Source organism: Canis lupus, chromosome 28 (genome assembly GCF_048164855.1).
Source record: "Canis lupus baileyi chromosome 28, mCanLup2.hap1, whole genome shotgun sequence".
In the NCBI taxonomy this organism is placed as follows: Eukaryota; Metazoa; Chordata; class Mammalia; order Carnivora; family Canidae; genus Canis; species Canis lupus.
In genome coordinates, this window is record NC_132865.1 from 41,697,174 (window position 1) to 41,717,736 (window position 20,563).

A 20,563-nucleotide genomic window follows, 5' to 3' on the forward strand; every position below is an offset into this window, starting at 1 on the left:
TAGAACATCTTGATTTCTAGCTACCTAGTACCTAGTGGCAGCAATGTAGTGTTTTTAATTAGTTTATATTTGTACAAGGGAGTCCTTTTTTTGTGACCTTATTTAGTATGTGATTTAGGGGAAAAGTCAAGAAAGATCATCCTCAGTGGCCATAGGATGGCTCCCAATAACATCAGGTAACTTTGTCTCACAAAACCCTACACGTGTAATTTTCATAATGATAATGTATTCTATCTATAACTTGTCAGTGGAAAGCTTAAATACAGCCTAAGAACCAGTTATCTCTGAGTAACTCAAGATTAACTTATTTCTAGTCTGAATAACAATGTGGTCACAAGAACACAGTTCAACGAATCAAACTTCTCTCCTCAGTAGAACATTTAGGAAGAATGTAACACAGAACAGGCACCAAAGAAACTTCTCTGCATGATTTTGGAAGTGGAAGCAATGTGTCCAAAAGCAATGTCTAAAAACCTGAGTTCTAGTCAGCGCATGGCATAGTTACATAAAGTTAATTTCTAAAGTCAGAAGATTCAACTTTTAATTCCAGCTTCATCTCTTGCTTTGGGCCTTCAGGCAAGAGATGAAGACTTCTTGCTTCCTTCATCTATAAAAAGGAAAGAATGAACTTAAGAGAGTGGCTGACGATTACATATAAAAGGGTGTCCTACACAGTGAACTCACTGAAAAACCTTCACTAGTAAAGTCACCTGGTTGGGCAGTTGGCTTGAATCATTTGGTGAAGCTCTCTCCCTAAGCAATGCCTCCTTCAAAATACAAGGTATTTTGCAAATCTGCCAAGAACAGCACAAATAAGAATGAGGGCTCACAAAAAGAGAGAGTTTGATGAATATTTGCCTCTAAGGATGCCTGGGTGGCTTCAGTTGGTTAAACACCCGACTCTTAGTTTTAGCTCAGGTCATGATTTTGGGCCATGGGATCAAGCTTCACATCAGGCTCTGCACTTAGCACAGAGTCTGCTTGAGATTCTCTGCCTCTCCCTCCACCCCTCCTCTCACTTGCTTACACTCTAAAAATAAATAAATAAACAAAATCTTAAAATTTCAGCATATCGGGCACTGGGGGTTATTCTGTATGTTAGTAAATTGAACACCAATAAAAAATAAATTAAAAAAAAATTTCAGCATATGGTGGTTTTATAAGAATGCCTGCTAGGATTGAAGTAAATTTGAAATAAAATGGAACTTATTATAGGGAATTTCTTTTGTGAGTTCTAAAATACTTATTACCATTATGAATTTCCATGAATATGGTATTTATTAAAGCTTTTTTCTTAATGAAAAATAATACCGAATAGCCAAGTATTACTTATTCAATCATTTATTTAGGAAAAAGTTTACAAATTAGGATAAAGTAGAAGTTAACCTAATCAATTCCAATTGCCCATTTAAAAAAATCTTATGGGAGCCATGAGAATAAGCCTCTGGTGGTCCTTCATTACTTCACACTGAATAATAGGCTCTGGCTAAGTTTAATCTCATATTACAAAAACTTCAAGCATATGGATGATTGCCTTTACAAAGTCCAGCACAAAAACCATGACCCAGACTGCCATCTCCAAAAGAGACTTAATATCTTGCTATATATATATGTATGTGTGTGTATGTATACACACACACACACGGAAATACAGATTAAAAGCATTAAAACAATGGCATTTAAAAAATGTTAAGTGAAAACACAATTCACTAGTAAAACTGAAACTAGGTTAGAAAATTTTTATGGAACCAAATAACGACTAAGAATCTATTTCCACTGACAGCAACTGTGGCAGCTGATTGGCCCCTATGTTGCACACATATGCATCGAAGTGCAATGCCCAAGAGCAGATAAGCAACACACAACACTGCTCACAAGAGCTTCAGAGCAAGCGGACAGTTTTGCCAGTTACTGTTAAGAAGTCATCATCGGCTAAGGCACGCAGGGCTTCTTCAAACATATCTTTGGTAATTGCCTTTGGGGAAGAGATGGAAGTAATTATTTTACACGTCAAGTACTCCCTTATCTGTTCCATACACAATGATTTCAATGTCAAGAACCACCAGTCTGTTTCTTAGGTTCTAATTCAGAAGGGGCAACCATTCCCTGTAGAGGGCCTGATGGTGAACACACAGGCTTGACATCGATCCATACAGTGTGTAGAAATATTTGACTCTGTCCCTGTCGTGCTAATGCAGCCACAGAAAATATGCAAATGAAGGAGTGTTATGAAGGAGCTCTTTTCACTGAGCACCCAACTGTATTTACAAAAGGGAACCTGATAATTTCATCATTACATTATGATGCATGGCTGTTAACACCATTTATAATAGCAAAAAACTGCAAACATCCTAAATGTCCAACGGCTGGTTAAGTAAATGATAGAATAGCCATGCAAAGGATTTTACCCAATCATTATAGTAATGTTATTGTGCCTGTTTACCATCACACATGATGTAAAAAGCGTATTTTTAGTTAAAAGCCAAAGAAAAAGCAAGTTATAAAATAGCGTTTTAACTCTAACTATGTTCATTTTTCAAAGAAAAGACATGTGTACACATACACATATAAAAACCATTAAAGGAATACAACAAAATGTCATTATTTCTTGATGATGGGATCATGGGTGACTTTACTTTTTAAAAATCCATATCTTCATTTAATACTTAAAGAAAAAGATTTAAAAAAAAACCTTAAAAGAAAATATTAAGGTAAAAAAAGAAAAACTATTAAGCAGAAAATACTTAAAACACTTACTATGTCAGATTGTCCCCGGATATCCTCAAAGAGTTGCTGATATTTTAGAGCTGGTGTCTTGCCCTTAGATAAAATAAGTTTTTTCAATGCTTCAGCTAACTCTTCTTTCCGTTTACGAGACGTAGCACTCATTCCTGATTTAAAAGAAATGAAAAAAAAAAAAAAAAAGGTTAATGAAAATATTTCTTCTGAAGGAAGTGAAATACTGCAAATTTAATAGTGTCACAAAAAGGTTAGGGGACAGTGGCTGCGTGCCAAAATATATTCAAAATTTTGAGTTCTGAATTCTCTGCGGTTTCCAATTTTCTATAAGTCAGTAACTGCTCGTTTCCACTGAAACACAGTCCACATAATCTGTATAGCAGGCAGTCAGCTCATTGAGAAATGAATTACTTCTTTTTTTATTTTTATTTTTTAAAAAAAGATTTATTTATTTATTTATGATAGACAGAGAGAGAGAGAGAGAGAGAGAGAGGCAGAAACACAGGAGGAGGGAGAAGCAGCTCCATGCCGGGAGCCCGACATGGGACTCGATCCCGGGACTCCAGGATTGCACCCTGGGCCAAAGGCAGGCGCTAAATCGCTTGAGCCACCCAGGGATCCTGTACTTCTTTTTTTAATTTTTTGAATTTTACTTATTTATTCATGAGAGACACAGAGAGAGGCAGAGACACACATAGAGGGAGAAGCAGGCTCCTCGCAGGGAGCCCAACGCAGGACTCGATCCCAGGACCCCAGGATCACAACCTGACCCAAAGGCAGACGCTCAACTGCTGAGACCCCCAGGCGTCCCAAGAAATGAATTTCTTCTTTAAAGTGGACTAACACAGGTGCCTGAACAGCAGAAGAGGAGACAAAGTCCTTGTGAAATCAGATACAATGTGGCTTGTGCCCATGCAAGTGTACTAGTGCATATTTTTCTCAACTTTTAACAGATTCTCAAAGAGGTCCTGATCTCAAAAAGGTGAAGTACCTCTGCCACTTCAAATAATTATTAGCTTAAATGTGAAATATAAATTACTTATATATTTCGTGTGTCTATGTGTATATATTAATGCATATATGTATATACATATTAAAAAATTCTCATGTGCTCTTATCAATGCAAACAACAGACCTGTAGTCAGAATAGATATGTCCACAATGCCAGTCCGAGGGTCAGTGGCAGACTGCTTCAGAGCTTCCCGATGGAGGCGTTTTGCTTCTTCAACATCAACTGCTTCAACTTTGCTTGAGAATCGTACTTTAGCATGGGCTTCTGCTAATCGAATTAATGATTCCAGCTGTCGAGGGTATGCAGAAACCATTCCTCGGCTGCTACCTATCTTCCTCATGTCTACATAAGCCTAGTGTAAAAAGGAAAAAAAAGCCCAAAACTTGTAACGATACCTTAGTTTTGTGATTGAACCTTGAATAGTTAAGATTCTGTTAAATAAACAACCAGCTGCCAGGTGCAGCACTGAAGGGAATTAAGAGTCAGATTTAGACTTGGGCCTTAAAATTCATCAAGATGGTTGAATCTGATGTGGCTATGAAGAATGAGAGTAGATATTGAAGTGTGTGAGGCCTGGCACTCAGGAGACACAGTTTGTTGGGGTAAAGGGCAGGCCACAATTATAGCAGAGGACTAATTAGGATGTCTGAAAAAGGTGCTCAGGCACCTTTTTAATTTGTATTAAATTAAATTTAATATTAATTAAATTTAATATGTAAGTTGTATTAAGCTTACATATATGTGACATAATTTTTATTTTTTTTGAGCCACTCTCAAGTGTATGATACAAATGGACAATTACACATCACATACAACTTTCTACTGAGTATTTTCAGGGGCTTAGTTAGGAAGTAAAACCCATCAAAGCACCAGAAACCTTAATGTAATGTTTGAATAACTAAATGTCATTATGCACTGCTGTCCATGTGAAAGGATACTGAAAAATGATTTTAAAGTACTCACAATTCAATTTACTTTTTAGAAACAAGCAAATTAAATTAAGATTACTTCTCCAGATTTACAAAGTTAGTAAGTAGCATACTTATATTTCAACTCGGGTATTCCCATTTTAAATTCACTGTGCTTATAAACATTTAATTATAAAAAGTTTGTACAGGGATCCCTGGGTGGCTCAGTGGTTTAGTGCCTGCCTTTGGCCCAGGGTGTGATCCTGGAGACCCGGGATTGAGTCCTGCATCAGGCTCTCTCCCTCTGCCTGTGTGTCTGCCTCTCTCTCTCTCTGTCTCTTTCTCTCTGTCTCTGATGAATAAATAAATAAAATCTTAAAAAAAAAAAGTTTGTATGACATATATAAAAAGAAACCTATCCCCCTTTTACCTTTGGAAAAATCATTTGCAGTACAGGAAGAAAAAGCAGTTATAGGAAATAGTATGTTATTAACAAAATTACCCTTTTAAGGGAGATAGTCAGCTAGTTACATTAATGCTATCTGCTATAGGCTCAATAAAGACATTTTTCAGGGTTTAAACATTTTTAAAAAATTTTTATTTATTTATGATAGTCACACACACACACACAGAGAGAGAGAGAGAGAGAGAGAGAGGGGCAGAGACAGAAGCAGGCTCCATGCACCAGGAGCCCGACGTGGGATTCGATCCCGGGTCTCTAGGATCGCGCCCTGGGCCAAAGGCAGGCGCTAAACCGCTGTGCCACCCAGGGATCCCCATTTTTCAGGGTTTAAACGTGGATATGTGTTACCTCAATGAGAGCCTGGCTGGCTTCCTGGCTCAGCCGAGGCATGACCATGCTGTGGGCATAAGCAATGTAGTCCTTTAGCACTGCCATGTCCATGAACTCTTCCTCCATTTGTTCTTCGCTCCGGTAGTACAAAGCGACGAGGTGGTGGGCCAGACGCCTATCATAGGCTTCATCCTGAGGGTCCAGCATGAGGAATATCAAATCAAACCTGAGAAAATATTGTAAAAACACGGTTTTCTTACTTGGGACACCAACGTACTCACATATGTAACTTAAAAATTTCTCCTGGGGTGCCTGGGTGGCTCAGTTCGTTAAGCTTCCAACTCTTGGTTTTGGCTCAAGTCATGATCTCACAGGTCATGAAACTGAGCCCTGCATCAGGCTCTGGGCTCAGTGGGGAGTTAGCTGGAGATTTTCTCTCTCCCTCTCTCTCCTCTCTGCTGCCCTTCTCCCACTCCCTCTCTCAAATAAATAAATACATCTTAAAAAAAAAGTTGCTCCTAAGCCACCTAGGCCATGTACAGTGAATGTGTGTGTAGTCAGTTAGGGCAGCCGAGGAAGAATTAAATGTCTGCTGTCCAGTTGTCTGGTGAGTCTTCAGATCAGTCTCTTTCTCCCTCTTCTGGCCCTTAGGTCTGCCTAGGAAATAGTTGGTCACAAAATAGGTGAGTCAAAGAAGTAAGATTCCTCCAAGGGAAATGTTACTGTAATTTTTAGGATTGGAAGATTTTAGAAAAAAACAAACACAACTTTGGAAAAAAGCTGAATAATTAAAATCTAAAATTCATTTATGAATTAGGGGTAGTAGTGGGGTTGAAAAAAACCTGGAATACACAAATGCACTTTAACAAATTTAATTTTTCAGAACCTTATCTGTCATGTAAAGCTGTTCTCTGTACTTCAATGCTATTCTATAATGATTTTAAGACTGAGATGAGCAGTGAGTGATGGCCTTCTGAAAAGAATGTCAAGGTGAAATGTCCAAAGCTTCAAAGAATGAATGTTAAAATGGTGCCCACAGCTGAGTAGAGAAACACAGTCCTTTCCATGAAAACCTGACCATATTAGAAGAATTTGCATTATAGTGAATAGTGAAGAGTGAAGAGCTTACGATGCTAGCAATTGTTGAATTTTATTATTTTTTCTCTCACCCTGAAAATTCCTCAAATGAGCGAAGTTTTATGTTCTCATACCTTGATAATAACGTGTGAGGCAGCTGGATATTTTCAATGGTGGTTTTTTTAGGATTCCATTGAGACTCAACAGGATTTGCTGCTGCCAGAATAGAGGTGCGAGCATTGAGCTGGCAAATAATCCCAGCCTATCAGAGAATACAGTGCAGTTAGAAGCTTCATCCTGATGCTAGCAGGAACAGTGTGAGCAATCTTCACCTGGTGTGCCCTCTGCTATATATCCACTCTACCAAGAGGCACACACATCACCTGGTAAGGGTAATATCAACAGATTTATCTGGGACAATGCCATCCTCAGATTCATGCCAAAAACTGAGTTTTAGACAAATGTATGCTGTAACACATTTTTCTCAGAAACTAAACACTCTATGTGACAATTAGGACAAACTCAAGTTCTGTGAATATCATATGATAGTGGGTTAGTACAGCAAAAAAGATGAAAGTATCCTGCAGGAAATACTCAAAGACATTTAGCTGAAACCTAGTAGGAAAAGTATTCATGAGTTTCCCAAAGTTAGAACCAAGGTGAATACAGATGCTAAATTTCTTAAGTATGCCCGTGTTTACAGATGAAGAATGGGCCTCACCTTTGCAATGGAAAGAGTCTGCTGTTCCATGACTTCATGTAGTACTGATCTTGTACTTTCATTCATCTTGTCGAACTCATCAATACAGCAGATACCATTGTCACTCAGGACAAGGGCACCAGTCTGCAAGACAAGCTGCCTCGTCTCAGGGTCTTTCATCACATACGCAGTGAGGCCGACTGCACTGGAGCCTTTCCCGGATGTGTACTGGCCCCTGGGGACCAGATTGTACACATACTGCAGCAGCTGAGACTTGCTGGTCCCAGGGTCACCGCACAACAGGATATTGATCTCGGCACGAAATTTACCTCTTCCTGTGTGACTGAAATCCTTTCTTGTTCCACCAAAGAGCTGAAGCAAGATTCCCTAAACAAACATGTTTTAAACATTCACTTACTACAGAGTAACTGAGATCTAGTTTAAATGTTAGAGGTATTTTCTTATCTTGTGAACAAAAAATTATAATTAAGGGAAGGTATAAAGAACACAATAGTGCTTTAAGTTACTGCTAACCAACTTACATAGAAGCACATACCACTGTCCCTGAATGGTGGCCATGTAAATCCCTATTCTGACTCCATCTGGCTTTTGTTATGTTTAGAAATATGTAAGTTCAATGTAGATATGAAGAAATGGACAATGACCAATAACCAATAACCAAGTGAGATGGTGAGCATTTTGCTCTGTGGAATACGCAACAGTTCTTATTCTTTGGCAGCAGGGAGAGGGGGCCATAGGGGAGGATGTTTATGCCTTTTGATTTCAAAAAACTATAAATGCTGATCAAAGTTTCAAGTCACTGTTACCTTCTTTATATCTTCGTGTTCATAAATGCTTGGAGCCAAGGCTGAAGCAAGTCTCTCATAAATGTCTGGCTTTCTGGAAAGTTCCTTAAGCAATTCCACACGCTTCTCTGAAAAAAGTTTCTGCTCTGCTTCTTCATCAAGGCCATGCAGACGTTTTGCATCAGTTTTCCGATAGTGAATGACATCAATGTGAGTTTTGTAGACAGACTTCACATTACTCACTCTTGAGCTAACTCGAATAGGAACAGCTCGATAGATGCCTGAGGGCACAACCAAGAGACTGGCTTTTTACCTTCCGCTAAATGGCGCATAAACAAGCAGACAGCAAACTGCACTTAAGAAACCAGAGGTCTGGCAGTGGAGGTGGGCTTTGGCAACACTGCCTTCATGGCCCTCCTTGGACTCAGGCTTATACTGCAAAGCTCCCTGCTGAAGTGGGGCAAGGCAAGTTGGGAAGAACACAGGTTTTTGAAAAAAGACCTAAAAATGTGTCTGTATGTGACCATCCGTTAGCTCTGTGACCTTGGGCACCTATCTGAGTATAACCATATGGCATATAATCATTCTGAGACTTAAATGACACTACTTTACTTTTAGCACAATGCTGGCTTATGCTGTGTTCAATAAATACTATTTTGAAATAGTATTTTCATTTCTCTTAAGCTGAATGTAAAGAATCTGCTTAGTAATTATTCGACTAGAACAAAGTACTAAAATCCTGTACCAAAAATTTGGAAAGGAAATCCTTTTTTTAAAAAAATATTTTATTTATTTATTTATGATAGAGAGACAGAGAGAGGCAGAGACACAGGCAGAGGGAGAAGAAGGCTCCATGCAGGGAGCCTGATGCAGGACTCAATCCCAGGACTCCAGGATCACACCCTGGGACAAAGGCAGGAGCTAAACTGCTGAGCCACCCAGGGATCCCTGAAATCCTAAAATTTTTTTAAAAATTACTCAAATAAATGAATAAAATCTTTAAAAAAATTACTCAAAAATTATTTCACAGACAAGACAGCCTACTGAGTCAAAGGTAAAGATATGGTAAAGGAAAAACTACCACATGTTAATAATATTAAGTGTTTCTAGGTGAATGGCTATGCCCCAGCAGGCTTCCCAAAGAATATAATTTAAGAACATTAGAAGAAATAAATGAACAATCAACCCTTCAACCATACTAACTCATTCTCTATAGTAAGTAAATGTTAACCCTTGGGTATCCATTGGGAAATAACTAGCAAATTATTTAAAATTCCAGAACTGGTGAGTGCTGCTTTCTGGAGCTGCTGGTATAGTTCCAGTCTTACCGATACTAGCCTTGTCTGAGCTGTTTTCTCAAAATACCAATGTTATCAGGTCAAAATACACTCATGGCTCTGGAACAGTGAGATAGCAAAGAGCAAGCAACTGCAAGAACAACACTTTGAAAGGTTCCATTTGCTCGGTAAAAAAGTGATTAAAGCATTATAGGCAGGAACCTCATGCCAATGAATTTATGACCAAGCCAAAGAGTTGATTTAAAAAAAAAGGCGAGACAGACTTATCCTATCAATACAATCTACATTCTTTTTTTTTTCTCCAGGATCGCGCCCTGGGCCAAAGGCAGCCGCGCCAAACAGCTGCGCCACCCAGGGATCCCACAATCTACATTCTTACCTGTAATGTTCACTCTGTCTCCAGGCTGAACCTTGTCAACAAGATCATTGTGAGCAAAAAGGATGACAGTGTGAGGTGTCTGCCCTGCAGGCATATCTTCGGGAGACTCTTGAAGTTTGATCTGAAAGAGCAGAGGAAAGAGAAAACTCAGGAAATGACAAGCATAATTTAGACATAACTGCTAGCTTTGTACCACTTAGAACTATTTTTGATGTTTACATTTATTTTTATTTTTTTTAAAAAGATTTCATCTATTTATTTTAGAGAGAGAAAGCACATGTGCGTGTATGTGTGCACCTGGGTGGGGTAGGGACAGAGGGCAAGGGAGAGAAGCTGACTCCCAGCTGAATGGGGAGCCAGCTGCAGGGTTCCGTCATATGAGCTCGAGATCACAACCTGAGCCAAAATCAAGAGTCCCACACTCAACCAAACTGGGCCACGCAGCTGCCCTACCACATTTATTTTTGAAACCTCATTCTTGGGTGGCTCAGTTAGTTAAGTGCCTGCCTTTGGCTCAGGTCATGATCCTGGGGGTCCTAGGACAGAGCCCCATGTTGGGCTCCCTGCTCAGTGGGGAGTCTGCTTCTCCCTCTTCTTGCGCTCATCCTCTCTCTTAAATAAAATCTTAAAAACAACACCATTCTTTGTTTTAATCTCCCCAGTTGCTAAAAAACCTTTACTGTGACATGAACAGACTTTGTAAGAATAACCTTTATTTACAAATTCTCCTATCTGGGGGGAGCAGTCAGTGATTTACGTGACTGGTTTTCACCACTTTAAGGTTGTAGTGGATATTTCTTTGTATAAATGTTTGTCTGAATTTCTAATTATGTCTTTAGCAATTACTTCTAGTAGATTTCCTAGGTGAAGTACACACTTTTCCGGTGTGTACACTGCACAGTTAAGCACTTTTGTGCATCTCTTCTATTCACTGTGTGCACCCCATAAACACTTGGCCTGTTATCTAACAGACACTGCACCTGGCATGTGTTGCATCTACATGTTGGGGACTCCACAGTGAGTGAAGTCACCCTCAGAGTGGAGTGAAGACAGACAACACACAAACACACAAGTGAGCATATAACATTTGACAGTGACAAATATAAGGGATAGAAAAAAAAACAGTAAGGAGCACGGGCAGTGAAGGTGGAGCAGACGCTTTTCATAAAGCAAGGTTAGGGAATGCCTTTCTCAGATCAAGCAACCTCTAGGCAGAGGTCTAATGTTGTAAGGGAGGAGCCATGTGCTCTGAATGGTAAGAACAGCAAGTGCAAAGGTCTTGAGGCAAACTTGTGCTTGGCTGTGGAGGCCTGTATAGGGAAAATGGTTGAGACACTGTCAGTGAGGTCTATGGGTACAATAGTGTGCTGTGGTGATGTTGGGCCATGTAGTTTATAGACTACTCTAAAATACTAAGTTTTATCTCGGGTCAATCTGGCAGCCTTCGAAGCATTCGTTTTTTGTTTTTTGTTTTTTTAGATTTTATTTATTTATTCATGAGAGACACGGAGCGAGAGAGAGAGGCAGAGACACAGGCAGAGGGAGAAGCAGGCTCCATGCAGGGAGCCTGACGTGGGTCTCAATCCCAGGTCTCCAGGATCATAACCTGGGCCAAAGGTGGCGCTAAATCGCTGAGCCACCCGGGCTGCCCTCTTCGAAGCATTCTAAGAAAGAATATTACACTATAAGCTCCTTGGGAACAGTGTTCCATATTTTTATCTCCAGCTCTCAGCACTATGCTGGCATGAGTTGTGGTAGATTTGATCCAATAATTGGTACTAATATTGGATGGAAATTTGTATATTTAATTTTCAACTCTTTGGTTAGAAAAAAGGTTGTACCCTTTTTCACATTTGCTTATATTTTTCTTATTAACGCCCCATATGGGAGATTAACTTTTAGTATTTTGAACGTATTCTCTCTACCTATATTATAAAAAGTTTAGACACTGTAACAATAAAAAAAAAACTTAAACCTAGTTTGTCCCTGTGCCTACATTTACACCATTATAATCACATTAAATAAACTATTTTGTCTTTCCCACTTATTTCTACGTTGTTTTAATGACTTTATCTTAACATTTTCATTATTAAAAGGGCACCTGGGGGATCCCTGGGTGGCGCAGCGGTTTGGCGCCTGCCTTTGGCCCAGGGCGCGATCCTGGAGACCCGGGATCGAACCCCACATCAGGCTCCCGGTGCATGGAGCCTGCTTCTCCCTCTGCCTGTGTCTCTGCCTCTCTCTCTCTCTCTCTCTGTGACTATCATAAATAAATAAAAATTAAAAAAAAAAAAAAAAAAAAAAAAAAAAGGGCACCTGGGTGGCTCAATTGGTTAAGCATCGGACTCTTGGTTTTGGTTTAGGTCATGATCTTGCAGTTCTGAGACTGAGCTCCATGTAGGGCTCTGAACTCAGTGTGGAGTCTGCTTCATTTTCTCTTCCTCTCCCTCCCCTTCTGCCCCTCCCATGTGCATGCTCGCTCACTCTAAAATAAATACTAAAAAAATTTCATCATTAAAGAGGCAGAAAAGCCAAACTTCTTTCACAATAAAATGTGTGAGAAAAACTTCAGAAAAATTGTCAACTCATTCTGCACCAGTGGAACAGCTGCAAAATGACAAAATTTAACCAAGTAATTTTTACCAATCTTTTAATTTATTTGATCTTTTTAAAGATTTTATTTATTTATCCATGAGAAACACACGCAGAAAGAGAGAGAGAGAGAGAGAGAGAGAGAGGGAGAAAGAGAGAGACAGGCAGAGGGAGAAGCAGGCTCCATGCAGGGAGCCTGACGTGGGACTCGATCCAGGGTCTCCAGGATCACACCCTGGGCCAAAGGTGGCGCTAAACCACTGAGCCACCTGGGCTGCCCTACCAATCTTTTTAAAAAAAAAATATTTTAAGTAACCTCTATACCCTTGGTGGGGCTCAAACTTAAAACTCGATCAAGAGTTGCATGCTCTAACTCAGCCAGCCAGGTGCCCCAATTTTTACCAACTTATGTATATACTTTTGTCTGACATATTACATTTTTTTTTTTTACAATCTTAAGTATTTCCTATGTAAATATCTCACACTAAATTTCTTTAAAAAAAAAATTTCTTTTTAAAGATTTATTTTTTTGTGTGTGGGAGGGCGGTGTAGGGACAGTGGTAGAGGGAGAAAAAGTCTTAAGCAAACCTCACACTGAGTGAGGATGCGAGGCTTGATCTTGCGACCTAAGATTGCAACCTGAGCTGAAACCAAGAGTCAGATGTTTAGCAAACTGCCAGACCCAGATATCCTTCACATTAAATTTTAGTAAGTCAATAAATGGAGCATAATAGTAAAAGAATGTAGTTTTCTTATTACAAAGTATGTCAGGCCATGAGAACGTAGTGTTTATTATAATAATGACCTGGTGCTCACTGGCAATAAAAAAGGAACACTCCCATCCCAAAACTGAAGACTTAAGCTCCAAGTGTCCAGCCTACAACCCTCTAACAAAACCGACAGTGTCAAAGGAATGATGTAGCTGAATGGCATTCAGGAAGCCAAGTTTTAGGACCTTACTAATGGGCACATTAAATTTGGCTTTTTGAGGATCCAGAGAGAGAGGCAGAAACATACTAACATGCCAAAGGGGAGGTTTCCCAGGGCACCCATGAAGGCACATACCATCTGCTTGTCAGAGAACACAGAGCGGTTGTGGATCAGTGCCATGCTGTGGGTGGTGTGGCAGTGCTCACAAACAGAAGGCTCAGCAATGCGACCACGGTCAATCTCCACCCGGGCTGTGTGGGCACACACTTGGCACTGGAAGAAGGCCTCTTGCATCTCTGGAATCAGCTGGGATGTCCTGATTACCATGCCACTGATGGCAATGAGCTGGTCAATATCTGCAAGAGGTTGAGGAGACAGGTCAGCTTATCCATCAGCCACTGGCCACAGTACAGCCAGAGGTGGTCTCTTTCCTGAGCTACATTCCTGCCAGGGCAGGTGTGGGTCTGCCAACAAGCCCAAGAGAATCTTACCGGGAAACAGAGGTATCTGAGATGGCTGGAGTACAGGTAGGTGCTGTGGCCAGGGCATGAATGTTTCATTGGGTAAACTCAGGTCTGCCCTGGGATGCCCTTCCTGTGTCGTCTTCCTTCTTCTCAACTCTGATGCACCTCTGGCCTTTTGCCCCAGGGTCCTCTGTCCAACAGAGGACCTACCAAGGAAGTGGCATCCAGCATTTCCCTGCTCATCTACTTCCTTTTCAAGTTTCTCTTTCACCATGAACTCATCCCACCTGGGTCTAGCACTCACCTTCCCTCCCTGGGCTGAGAAATCTTCTGCACTGCTCTCTTGTTCTAGGTTTTCTTTTATTTACTTTCCAAACCATATTTATTATTACTATTTCCAAAAACTTAATCTTTTGAGAGAGGAAAAGGAAGAGAATCGTCAAACAGTCTTCCTGCCAAGTGTGGACCTGAGCCGCCATCAAGAATCAGACGCCCAACCCACTGAGCCACCCCAGTCCCCAAACTAGATTTCTTTCGTAAGCTCCAAAACAGGGATATTTTGTATTTGTTTTCTACAGTGATTTTGAAAACGTGCTTTAGTAACTATAAAATTATCATATTTGGGCAAGTCCACCTTAAGATAGAGAACTGTCAAGAGTTATAACATCTTTTATGTAGTTTCAGTTCAGTTGAAAAGATACAGTGGGTACAAAGGCATATTGTGTAAATGAATCTGCCGTATATTTAGTCAATTTATAATTCATTACCACCACTCTCACACCAATTCTTTTAAAATTCCTTGATGAAATAAGATTTTGGATATTTTTATGTATTTTCCTGATATTAAAAAACATTACCGTCTGGATTCAGGTTTCTCATATTCTTCGTCTTTAAAGCATTGAAGGGTCTTACTTGAATCTGATGTTCTAAGATTGAGTCAGGGTAACGGTCAAAGAAGATCTCATTGACAGCCATGTCAAAGGTTGGGATAACTTCCTATAAAAATGAATGTAAAGAAGTCAAGCTGTGTTTATATTCCCATCTTAAAATTAAAAACAAGAAATAAAGACATTTCACATTAGCAAAATATAAAAACACATGTGGCATCTAAAATATTACCTCTATATAATCACATACTGTTTATTTTTATTATTTTTATTTTTTTTAATTTATTTTTTCTTAAAAGATTTTATTTATTTATTCATGAGAGACACAGAGAGGCAGAGACAGAGGCAGAGGGAGAAGCAGGCTCCACGCAGTGAGTCCGATACGGGACTTGATCCAGGGTCTCCAGGATCACGCCCTGGGCCGAAGGTGGCGCTAAACCGCTGAGCCACCCGGGCTGCCCAAACATACTGTTTAAAACCTTTGGGTACACTAAGAATATGCTAATCTCACCTAACCATACTCTCATTTAAGTGTGATCATGTGTAAGAAACCTTCACGGGGATCCTTGGGTGGCTCAGCGGTTTAGCACCTGCCTTCGGCCCAGGGAGTGATCCTAGAGTTCTGGGATTGAGTCCCACGTCGGGCTCCCTGCGTGGAGCCTGCTTCTCCCTCTGCCTGTGTCTCTGCCTCTCTCTCATGAATGAATAAATAAAATCTTAAAAAAAAAAAAAAAAAAAAAAAAAAAGAAACCTTCACAATGTACTGTCATTTCTTAGGCTTTTAATTAGTAACAAAAAGATTTTGAATTCATACTTTAATGCTATGGAACTTGACCAAGGTCACACAGCTATTACACAGCAAGATCAAGAAATTAAAAAAAAAAAAAAAAAAAAAAGATCAAGAGATGATAACAAGTCTGCTTGCCTCCAAAAGCAACAGAATAAACATAGTTGATATGTGAATAATAAAAAGATTATGAGGTGCCTGGGTGGCTCAGTTGGTTAGGCACCCGACTCTTGATTTTTGAGGCATAATCTCAGGGTTGTGATATTGAGTCCTGTGTCAGGCTCTGCACTGGGCCTGGAGTCTGCTTAAGATTCTCTTTCTCCCTCTGCCCCTCTCACCTCAAATTAAGACTATCTCTCCTTCTCCCTCTGCAAACCCTCCCCCTACCTCTTACATGTGTGTGTGCTCTCTCTCTAAATGAATCTTAAAAAAATTTTTCTTTCATGTAAGATAATTTACTTCAACCCAAGCAGCTATCAATTTTAAAATTCACAAACTGCCAATTAAACTATGACCTGTCACTGATAATAACAACACACATCTCAATTTTGGAAATGTGAAAGTGTGAGAAAGTATTCATCTTAAAGGGAAATAAATACGATTTTCTTAAGGTTTTGTGCTCTGGAGGAACATCCTCTCAGGTACCCAGGAAATTCTGCTATTCAGAAACTCTCTAGATGTTCTGAATGTTTACTTTAATTCATCAAGGTCAAAACAAAAATCTTACCTGTGGGTAGCAGATGAGCTGTCTGTAGAGATTTTTGTCAAATGATTGTATATGTTCACAGTTTACATTTAAAAATGGCTCCCCAATTACATTAATCTAGAAGAGAACACAAGTAAGTTATACCCTGCTAAATGTCTTAAAATGCATTAATTTGATTTTATAAGACTATTTGATTACCTCTCCAAGTCGTTGCATGTACAGAGGCTCAGTAATATCTATGCCAATAGTTTCTTCTTCTTTGGCCAGAGGGTCAATAAAATGCTGAAGGAATCTCTTGATGTGGTAAGAAAAAGAGTAAGTTTGATGCATTTAGGAATAAGCAACTATTAAAAATGCAAAAAATTATGAGTATGTCCCTATTTGGAGATGGATATAAATAGTATTTTTTTCTTTTCAAAAACTAGAAAAACAAACAAAAAACCACACACACACACAAAAAAACAAAACAAAAAAACTAGAAAGACATCAACAATTCTTTTTTTTTTTTTAAAGATTATTTATTTATTCATGAGAGACACAGAGAGAGAGGCAGAGACACAGGCAGAGGGAGAAGCAGGCTCCATGCAGGGAGCTCAACATGGGACTTGATCCCAGGTCTCCAGGATCACACCCTGGGCTGAGGGCGCGCTAAACTGCTGAGCCACCTGGGCTGCCTGACATCAACAATTCTGAGCCACTTAAAAATCTACTTGAGTATTACAGCAACTTAGATATTGTTTATAAGCCCTTCCTCCCAGCATTTTGAGACCCTAAAGTATTAAGGTACAGCTCACCTGAAAATTTTCTTTGCAAGTTGCCACATTTACATCTGTTCCCCAGATCACAAGTTTTTGGCCTAGAGCCTGCTCACTTGCCACTATATCTTCTGTTGCTGGCTATACAGAAAAATACAACAAAACCAGTTAATGGGGAGTTACCCCTTTATTGTTCCCCAAATGCCACTGTCAGAAGATTGTATTGTGTACTCACCACTTCGGTCTGCAAATCCACCTGCAGGCCTTTCCGAGCAGACCCCAGGTCAGGCCTCTGCCTCACAGGTGTGCCTCTAACGCCACTCCTTGGGGTTCCGTCCACCCGAGAGCTGGGAGTGCCATATGTCAGTGGTGAACTAACGTCAAAATCAAGGGGAATTGCTATAAAGACAGAATTTGAAAAGACAAACTACTGTTATGTGTTGACTTAAGTCTTCTCAGCACAATGGCAAATAATGTTCCTTGTAACCTGTGGTCGTTAAGATTCTGAGAACTACTAAACTTTTCAGTGAAAAAGCACGAAGGCTTCTTTTTCTATTCAGTACGCCCTAACATGTACCCAGCTCCGTACTCTTGGTGACATACTAGCTCACGACGGTTACGGCCACGACGGGTTAACAAACCCCTAAAGCATCATTCGTATAATAACCGCAGTAGAACCTAGATTGCCCAACACACACTTGAGGGCTGTATCTGAGCAGGGCTGGAGAATAAGGCGTCGTGCGCGGCAGGGCTGTGTAGGTCAGCTCCAGGTGAGGTGGGCATAGGCTGCAACTCTCCGGTGGAGATAGAATCGTCGCCCCTCCGTCTTTGATGTGGTGATGACCTGGCATCCTCACTTCGAGCTTGTGACATACAAAACAGAAAACACGGCAATCAGTGCTCGCGCTGGGTCTTCCCGGAGCGCCACCAAGTCTCTTGGGAACACGCACAAACAGAACGGAGGCGAATGGGCACTGACATGCACAAAACGCAGACACCACCCGGCAAGGGTGGAAGCGCGGGCGCAGTCCTGCCGGTCGCACACAGTGTGGCGCATTAGTGTCGGCAGAGCACAGGCTCGGCTCGCGAGCACCGCGGACCCGCCGGGCGCACACGCCGCGCTCCGGGCCTGAGAGGAGGCGCACACGTGACTTTCCCCGAACGGCGGGAAAAGGCCGGGGGCGGGGGGGGGGGGACGGCTACCATGGCGGGCTCGACTTCCGCGGAAGGGACTTACGCGTCTGCGCAGGGGTGGTCCGCCCGCGCCGGCTGCCGCGGCGGCTCGGGGTGGACGCCGGGGACGACATGGCGCTCGGGGTACCTCCGAGAATAGGGCGGGTTCCAGCCGCGTATCTCCGGCTCGCCCCCTCGCCGCACACACGGCCGCGGGGCTCGCGGAACGCACCCGCCGGCTCGCTCTCCCGCACCGGGTAGGCAGAGGAAGTTTCGCGCCAGCGGCACCGCCGTCCCCGCCCTCGGCGGGAGCCCACCAATCATAGCGGCGCTCTCTGTGGCCCCGCCCTCGGGAGGTACCACTGCGCACCGACGAGGCGGGGGAGACTGCACGGCCGCCCTCAGCGTCCCGCGGACGGCCGACGCAATCCGCGCCCGCTGCCTCCCCTCCGCCCAGGTGACTTGGCCCCTGCTGGACCCGGTTTTCGCGGGAAACCTGGGGAGTCCAGCCAGACTGTTCCCGGAAGGTTAAGGACAATATTCTTTATCCCTTAAGCACCTGCATTTCTAAAGACATTACACATGGATTTTTCACTTTCTATCGAGGGGCAACTCTGTAGATCTTGACTCAAGCCCCTAGCTTGTCTTTTTTTTGTCTCTGGGATGTAGTCAACTCTATTCGCCAACCATCCTCCCCATCTACTTCCGGAGGTCACACAGCTGGCTTCCTGTTTCTACGCTTCCGTGTGTATGCTAAGTGCATTATATACGACACATTCGGCAATCTGCCAACCTCTTCATTCAGGCACAAGGAGGCTCTTCCTACGAATAAGGCCCTCCCTGCGGGGTTCCCTGAAATTTCGCGCCCCCAGGAGCCCGCCCCCGCTCCGGGCGTCCCACCGCCGCGAGCCCTGCCCCCTCGCGCCCCACCCCCCAGCCCCGCGGCACGCCGGGACCCGCGCTTAGTGTGCGCACGCGCACGGCCGCGTTCGGGCGCGATGGCCGAGTCTGGGTCCGGCGCGCGGGGCTCCCTGCTACAGCTGCAGGAGTCCTTGTCTGCTGGGGACCGCTGCAGCGCCGCGATGGCCAGTTACCAGCTGATCCGAGGCCTGGGGCAGGAGTGCGTGCTGAGCTCCGACCCCGCGGTGCTGGGTGCGTACAGACCGGGTCGCGCCGAGGACAGTGCCCACCGCGCGTGCGTGCGAGGGGGGGGGTCTCGGGAGTCGCGGGTCGTGCCAGAGCCGCAGAGCCTGGGGTTTCTCTGCTGAGTTCATCCCGCAGTGCTTTGAAAAAGTCTAGTCATTGATTCTGGGTTGTTGGAATGTCTGTGAGTGTGTACAAAAAGTGATTTGCCATGCTGCTGTTTTTCCTAGCAGAGTAAAGATGCCTTTTTTTTTTTTTTTTGTGAAGATGCTTTAAAAGCACACTTAGTGAAAATGCCCCAAGTTTGGCAGTCATTGCTATGCTGCAGAAAAAGCAGAGAGAACCGAAGGAAGGTATTTTCTTTTACCTTAAAAGCGCCTAAACCCACTTGTACGTTTTTCCAACTCTTAAGTTTGTTGTTCCTACTTCTGAGCAGGTTTGCAGAAATGTAACTGAATAGTCCTGCAGTTCTTTTAACATTTTAGCAGGCTCTAGATGAGAACCTTTTGCTCCTTTGTAGTAAAAGTGCCTCTTTTGGCACTTTTAAAATATATCATTGCATGAAAACTTCTGATGCTATCTAGTACCTATATATTGACAAGTATATATTATTGGGGAAATAAATTTAAAAAACGTAAATTCTTTCTAGTCTCAAAGTGTTTTTTGTTTTGTTTTGGTTTGGTGTTTTTTTTGTTTTTTGTTTTTTTTTTTTTTTTGGAGAGAAGGAGGGGAAGGAGCTGAGTTAGAGAAAGACTGTCTCCAGTAGTCTCCCCACTCAGTGTGGAACCCCATGCCAGGCTGTCTCAAGACCCTGAGATCATGACTTGAGGTGAAATTGAGTTTCCCTTGGGGCCCCTAGTCTCAGAGTTTCTAAGTTACAATTCCCCTTTTCTGTTCCTCTAGTAAACTTGTTTATAAAGAAGTTGCAAGTTTACTCTCAATAGTTTTATGTTTTTCCAGGTGAAGGATTATAGAGGAGTGTATTACTTTTCTGTTGCTGCAGTAACAAATACCACAAGCTTAGTGCTTTAAGAAAACGTACATTTAACCTTACAGTTCTGTAGTTAAAACCCCAACAGGGGTCTCACCTAACTAACACCAAGGCATCGGGCAGGGTCACTTTACTTTCTAAAGGATCTCGTGTAGAATCCATTTCATTTTTCATTCAGGTTGGCAGAATTCTGTTCTTTGCGATTTCAGGACCAAAGCCCGGTTTTCCTTTCTGGTGTTCCCTGCTTATAGAAGCCGCCTACATTTCTCAAATCGTGGCCTTCATCTTCAAAGCCAGCAACCATGGCTCTAGTAACCCCTGTGCTTGAAATTTTTTCTCTCCTCTCTTTCCATGTTTCTTCTTCTCTCCTCCGCTGGTAAGGGCCCATGTGAATATATTGGACCCATGGATAATCCAGGATAA

General features: G+C 42.0%; 2 protein-coding genes across 8 annotated transcripts in view; one reads left to right on the forward strand and one right to left on the reverse strand.

Annotated features, from left to right (window-relative positions):
* Window positions 1-1,325: 1,325 nt before the first annotated feature.
* On the reverse strand, window positions 1,326-18,276 carry MCM4 (minichromosome maintenance complex component 4). The gene is made up of 16 exons (XM_072804688.1): window positions 18,071-18,276; window positions 17,532-17,696; window positions 17,069-17,232; window positions 16,873-16,974; window positions 16,277-16,372; window positions 16,100-16,195; window positions 14,556-14,694; window positions 13,370-13,590; window positions 9,713-9,833; window positions 8,057-8,316; window positions 7,251-7,616; window positions 6,664-6,791; window positions 5,471-5,678; window positions 3,875-4,103; window positions 2,758-2,891; window positions 1,326-1,975 (listed from the first exon to the last, which is right to left on the reverse strand). Exons 1-16 carry the CDS (start codon window positions 18,138-18,140, stop codon window positions 1,883-1,885), a joined length of 2,592 nt encoding a protein of 863 aa, XP_072660789.1. The 5' UTR covers window positions 18,141-18,276; the 3' UTR covers window positions 1,326-1,882.
* Window positions 18,277-18,955: 679 nt separating this feature from the next.
* Window positions 18,956-20,563, forward strand: part of PRKDC (protein kinase, DNA-activated, catalytic subunit) — a 219,931-nt gene continuing 218,323 nt past the window's right edge. For all 7 annotated transcript variants that reach the window (XR_012020234.1, XM_072804689.1, XM_072804690.1 and 4 more), the window contains exon 1: window positions 18,956-19,158. Coding sequence is in view for 6 of the 7 variants with exons in the window: in XM_072804689.1 (XP_072660790.1) it covers window positions 19,005-19,158 (154 nt within the window). In the remaining variant the exon portion in view is untranslated. The remainder of the gene's footprint in view (window positions 19,159-20,563) is intronic.

What these genes read in the sequence shown, in the direction of transcription:
- MCM4 (XM_072804688.1), bottom strand. Translation starts at nt 18,140, where the DNA reads ATGTCGTCCCCGGCGTCCACCCCGAGCCGCCGCGGCAGCCGGCGCGGG. An exon ending in CCTCACACGTTATTATCAAG is followed by an intron (nt 5,679 to 6,663) that starts GTATGAGAACAT and finishes ATATTTTCTCAG; the next exon opens with GTTTGATTTGATATTCCTCA. An exon ending in TCCGGGGACAATCTGACATA is followed by an intron (nt 1,976 to 2,757) that starts GTAAGTGTTTTA and finishes TCTTCCCCAAAG; the next exon opens with GCAATTACCAAAGATATGTT.